Below are 5,990 nucleotides of genomic sequence, written 5' to 3'. Positions count from 1 at the left end.
ACCTGGTATATTTTTCAAACCACTAGGGCTGGGATTTGAACTCCGGTCAGCCATGTGGGATCCAGCTCCCTACACACAGTCCCTGATCACTGTGCTATGGGGCTGACCTAGTAATTTACTCTTTTTTTTTTTTTTTTTTTTTTTTGCTGGTTTTTTTTCTATTGGATTTTTTGTAGAGGTTTTTGCTATAGGGCACGTGCACTCCTCGCCGCAATCCCTTCTCCTCCATCCTCCTCTCGGGATCTTGGGCACGCACGCACACGTGCCTGGTGTGAATCTAAGCCACCGGGTCTGGAGCTCGAACCGCGGTCGACTACATGGGAGTTCAGCGACATAGCCATTACGTTAACTGCTGGTCCCTTGTAATTTACTCTTAGTAAGCAATTCAGAAAAGACCTAGTTAAGTCGATAAATTAAATCCTCATTCTTGGAATCGCCACCCATAAAACGCAGACACCAACTAACTTAGCTTATCATGGTTTAATGTATCTCTTTTGATGTTCCTATTTCACTAAGCTTCTCTAAGAAGAAAATGACAGCTAACATATCTTAGCTGGTTTCTAAAACCACAGGAAAAAACATCTTATTTCTGTTTTATCCTGCCTTTTACTCCCACTCTGACCAAATTCCCTTTTGACTATTGACTCAAATTGTTTATCTGGGTCTTGGCCTGACCTTTTGGTTTTAGGGGCATCATTACAGCTCCTTTTCTCTCTCTCTCTCTCTCTTTAAAGCTTTTTTGAGGGGGCGGGCGGTGGGTAGAGGATAGAGGTGATACTGAGGGAAACCTAGAGGAAGAATTACAAAGTCACCAGTATTTCAATGCCAGTATGCCACTGTGTACTATATTGTCTATCATGGAAGAAAGAGAAATTATTATTTTGGGTTTTAACTTTGCTTGCTGTGTTTGCTAAGTCATCTGATCCATTTGAAAAGCAAATATTCATTTTTTTAAAAAATCACATTGTACTTTCTACAAAGGCGTGTTTTGCTGACATGGAAAGAACTGAATGGACATTTAACCTTTTCCGTGTAATTGTTAGTCACATTATCCGATATTTCTCAGTAACAGTAAAGAAATACTCTAGAATCATAATTTAGCTGTGATAAAGGATACAATTTTCTTCCATCAGTCCATTTATGATAGAAAACCATGCCTACTACGTGACTCCAATTATGCTATTCGTGACTGGTGAAACAGTGTAGAAAATACTTAACAGTCATCACATGTGAAGAAAGAACTGAGATAACGTCTTTGTTATTTATTTGCTCATTATATGAGAGAGACAGATAAACAGGAATCTCCAACAGGGTCTTCACCTGCAATCTCCCCCTCCAGTCTCACCCAGCCCAGATGATGGACACACCTGTGCCTAGTATCTGTATTGGTGATATACTTCTTGACTGTTTGTATGCCCTCTTTTGAGAAATATCTATTTGAGTCCTTAGACCATTTTAAAATCAAATTGATTGTTTTCTAACTATTGAATTGAGTTCCTTATACATTTTGTATATTAACCCTATATCAGATATATGGTTTGCAATTATATTCTCTCATTCTGTAGGTTATATTTTCATTCTGTTCATTGTTTCCTTTGTTATACAAAACCTTTTTAGGTTTTTTATTTTTTATTTCCCAGAGTGGGGAAAAGGGAGGAGACAAAGAAACAGCACTCCAACAGAATCCTGTTTCTGCCATCTACTCCCAGTCTCCAGTCTGCCTCAGGTCATGACAAACACAGGCCAGCACACTCAGGGAGGTCTCCAGACAAAAACCCAGAACCTTGCCATGTGGCTCAGCCTCACACGGCATTACATTTTACCATTGTGCCATCATCCAGCTCCTACTTCACGGCATTACATTTTACCATTGTGCCATCATTCAGCTCCTACTTTTCCTTTCTTTTCTTTCTTCCTTTTCTTGTCTTTCCTTTTTTTTTTTTTTTTGCATTAAATTCTTACAGGAAGAGGCAGGTAAAATTACAAAAAGATTTTTTAAAATGTTATGGAACAGCAAAAGGTGAGGGATTAAGAAAAGAAACAAGGAGAGAGAAAGAAAGCAGAAAGTGAAACCCTTCATGGAGAGACAAGGCAACACTACCAACTGCTGCAGAGGCCAGCAGATGACACCTGTTTCTTGGTTTGCCTCACAAGTAACCAGAGTCAATCCCCGAAACAGGCCCCAAGATACCACCAGCTTCTTCCTGAGGTGAGATTTTGCTCATTTAAAGACAGACACATTGGCATGATGCAAGGCACCCCCAACATTGCGCTCACACTTGGTACACTTATGTCTAATGAAAGTGCCCAGAGTTCGGAGAGTCACCCACTCCCAGTGGAGGCTTAAGGGTAAATGCAGCTCCAGAGTAAATAACAACAGCACAGAAAACTATGAGGAGCAAGCTGAGTTGGAGCAAGGAGGATTTAGAAAAGTCATGGGAAGAGAGTGATTTCTGAACTGGGACTTGATGGAATGGCAAAAAACGTGGGAGTAGTACACAGTCCCATTGTTGCAGGCCCAGAGAGCACAGGCTGGAGAGAAAGCTGAGACCAGATCATGATAAGCCTGGAGTGCCCAGATGAGGAACGCGTTCTTTTTAAAAATATGTCTTTCTTTATTTGTGATAAGGCATGAGTGCATGGGTGGATGTGAATGAGAAAGAGATAAGCACCTCTACAGGGTCTGGTCACACTGCAATCCCTTCCTCCAGTCTGTCATAGTCCATCAGATCCTGGGCCCTTGGGCACACGCTGGCATGCTTCACGCTGACCGAGCCTGGGATTCGACTCTCAGTTGCCATGTGGGATCTGTCTGCCCTTGAGCAATGCATTACCACCGTGGCACAGTCACCCCAACACATTATTAATTCGGTGGGAGCGACTGAAAACTTAAACAAGAAGGAATTGTCCTACAATATTATTCTTCCCTGCCTCTTTAGTAACATAAACCCCAGTTTGTAACTGGATGCATGACTATGCAAATATATAAAACAAAGATTATATTTCATAACTTCTCTTGCAGCTAGGTGTGGTCATTTGACTAAATTCTTTTTTTTTTTTTCCCTCCAGAGGGCACATATGCTTGCCAGAGAGACACAGAGAGATAGGGGAGAGAGAGAAAAATCATCCCCCATGAGGAATGGTCATGCTGCAATCGCTTTTCCTCATCTCTCCATCTTGTTGGGATTTGGAGTATGCACACACATGCACCTGACGTGTTTTTCAAACTACCGGGTCCAGGAGTCCAATCCCAGAATTGGCCATGTGGGATCCAGTCACCTTAACCACCACACCATCAGCTAGCCCCAATTCTTTTAATAAAATATAAGGGAAATAATGTGTATGACTTTTAAGAAGTGTTCTTAAAGGGAGAAAGCATGCTCTCATTGCTCTTTTTGATTTTCCTGTTGGATGGAAGGTGAATATAATCCTAACACGTGTATTATTCATTAGGCAGGTTAGCCTGGGGCAAGCAAAATGCAGGACAGTTGGAACAAGAGGAGCACAGAAGTGGGAAGACTAATTAGGAGAACATTTCAATAGCCCAGAGAGGAAGTGAGGAAATAAGAACCAAGCCAGTAAGGCAGCAGTGGGCATGGATGGGAGGGGTGCATGTGATCAATATTGCAAAAGGAGTGTCTATGGGTCTTGGCAACTGATCAGATGAGAGAAGACACTAGATAGGGAAGAATCAAAGGTCACTTCTGGAGTTTCACACAGAGGTGACAGAGACATCATTGATGTTTTTAGTAGAAACAGGAGGGTGAGAAGGATGAACAGGCTTGAGAGAGGCCACCTTGAGTTGGTTTTGAACATGTTAAGTTAGGACTGCAGGACATCCAGGTGGAGATTTAGATTTAAAGCAGGCAACTGGGAATTCAGTTCTGGAGCCTGACTTGAGACTCTTTTGCATAAAAGTGGTAGCCAATATAAAGGGAGAGGCTGGCTGGTAAAACAGAGAGTATATCTGTAGGAATTACTCTTTCTTCAGTGTATATAGAGAAATAAACTGCATCCTAGAAAACTAGATAAAAAACAGCTCCTCACCTGACAGGTACCTCTTCCCTTCTATAAAAACATCTCCATAAACTCCAGCCAATAACAGGCCAGCTTCAAGAAATCCTCACATCTCAAAATTTGAACAGCTCCCAGCTCCTTAAAGCTTCTTAGGAAGGCATTTTGATTTGCACAAGTATCTGTCATGACATGTTATGACTTTTTTTCAGCAAAGAAATCCACAGTAAATTGTTTTCCTCAATTCAGGTTGGCCACATATAAGAAAGTCTTTGACAAAAGTCTTAAAAGAACAATTTCTTTCAAACCCAGAATGAGAAAATATGAGGCAGAAGGAGTCTTCCAAAAGCCCATGGAAAATTATGAAAAAACTATGCAAAGATTTCTAAATTTTTTGCATCGAATAAACATATACTTTAATTTCATTTTCCATGAGCTGTTTGAGTACTGTCATACTAAAATACAGTAAATGTGACACAATGAACGGACTCTGAAGAGGTTTCCCTTGTATTTGCCGTAGTCAAAGGCAGATATTAAATCAAGTAAGAAATTTTAAAAGCATTCAATAGATCCTTAACTATAAGGAACCACCTTTCAGACTGGCCAGACCGCTGCGCTGTTTTCGCGCCAAGACTGAGGCCAGGATGCAAGTGGTTAAAATCCAGTGGCGTGTATGTTTCAGCTGAGGTTACGTGGCAGAAACGCAACTGGAAGCAATGGCGTTGAGATCTCTGTTTCTTCTGGAAGAGTTTTGTGCCTTCAGCTCGCACACCGCAGACAGCTGTCCCGCCACGCAGGTCTCACCAGGGCGGCCCCAAACCATGAGCCTTGGTGCGAGTGGCGTGTTCCGTCTTTGCGGGGTTTGGAACCACGGGGACTCGCCTTCCACGCGTGGATGAAGCTTTGTGAGAGCCCGTAAGAAGCGCGTAAAAGGCTTCTCCCATTCATTCATCCTTCCACCCCTCCCTCCTTTGTCTCAGGGCCTGAGCCTGTGCGGGGCCCCAGCGTGTGCCTTACAGTACGAAACCACGCAGCGCCCCTGGAGGAAAGGATTTTATGCAGGAGGAAGACACCGCGGCGGGTGGACCACCCTGGTTCCTCTCACCTCCGGCGAGATATCGGGCAGTTCAGAGGGCGAAAGCACCAACCCTGGAGGGAACGCCTCCCCTCCCGGGTCCCCAGGACCTCGAATGCCGAAGCGTTCCACATTCTCCCCGACCCTCTGACCCCGCGGGCCCAGACCTCGGCTGGCGCGGGCGGGTGCCAGTGAACCCCGGCCTTCCGCCAGGCCGTGCCTCCCCGCGGTCACCGGAGCCGGCCTCAGTCCGCTGAGTTGCGAGGCGGCTGCCAGCGCCCATTGGTCAACGCGGCTCGCGCCTCTCCAGGCCTTGGCAGAGACTTCGCCCCTCCCCCTGGCTACTAAGGCGACCGCAGCCTCCGAGCTCTGATTGGCCGGAGCCGTGGGGGCGGTGCCGCGAGCGCGAAGCCGCCTCTTCCTGCTCGCTCGCTAGCTTGCTCTTTCCAGACAGCGTGCTTCTGCTCAGCCCAGGCGTTGCATCATCTCTTGCGGGCGTCTATTCTGGAAGGCTGGGCGCGCCGTGATCCGCTGCACCGGGTCGCAGCCTACACTCCCGCGCTCGTCCTTCCGCACCTATTCCTGGTCTAGAAGACTCCGGGGAGAGACTCCTACCAGTTGTGGTACCCAGCGGTCTGACCTCACTAGCTCCGCCAGATTCATTCATTCATTGGGAGCCCGTCTTTTCCAAGATCCCAAGTCCGTTGGCTCCTCCAGCTTGGAGCGGCGGGCAGCGCCATGGAGAAGAGCAGCGAGACCAACGGCTACCTCGAGAGCACCCAGTCCGGGCCTGCGGCGGGGCCCGGCGCGTCTGACACCGCGAAGGGACCCGTTCGTCGCTGCATTGCCTTCCTGCGGCGCCAGGCGCTGGGGCTGCTCACCGTGTCGGGGGTGGTGGTGA

The 5,990-nt window shown here is 46.2% G+C and overlaps 1 protein-coding gene across 1 annotated transcript in view; it reads left to right on the top strand.

Moving 5' to 3' along the window:
- Positions 1-5,519: 5,519 nt before the first annotated feature.
- The window catches only part of SLC1A4 (solute carrier family 1 member 4), a gene marked incomplete in the record, with an annotated part of 31,286 nt that continues 30,815 nt past the window's right edge, over positions 5,520-5,990 (top strand). The window contains 1 exon segment of the mRNA XM_014584033.2: positions 5,520-5,983. Coding sequence (XP_014439519.1) covers positions 5,828-5,983 — 156 coding nt within the window.

The sequence above is a fragment of the Tupaia chinensis genome, unplaced genomic scaffold (genome assembly GCF_000334495.1).
Source record: "Tupaia chinensis unplaced genomic scaffold, TupChi_1.0 Scaffold145484_1, whole genome shotgun sequence".
NCBI classification, from domain to species: domain Eukaryota; kingdom Metazoa; phylum Chordata; class Mammalia; order Scandentia; family Tupaiidae; genus Tupaia; species Tupaia belangeri.
Note: the sequence above shows the minus strand (reverse complement) of the source record. Positions and strands in the feature narration are given on the sequence as shown.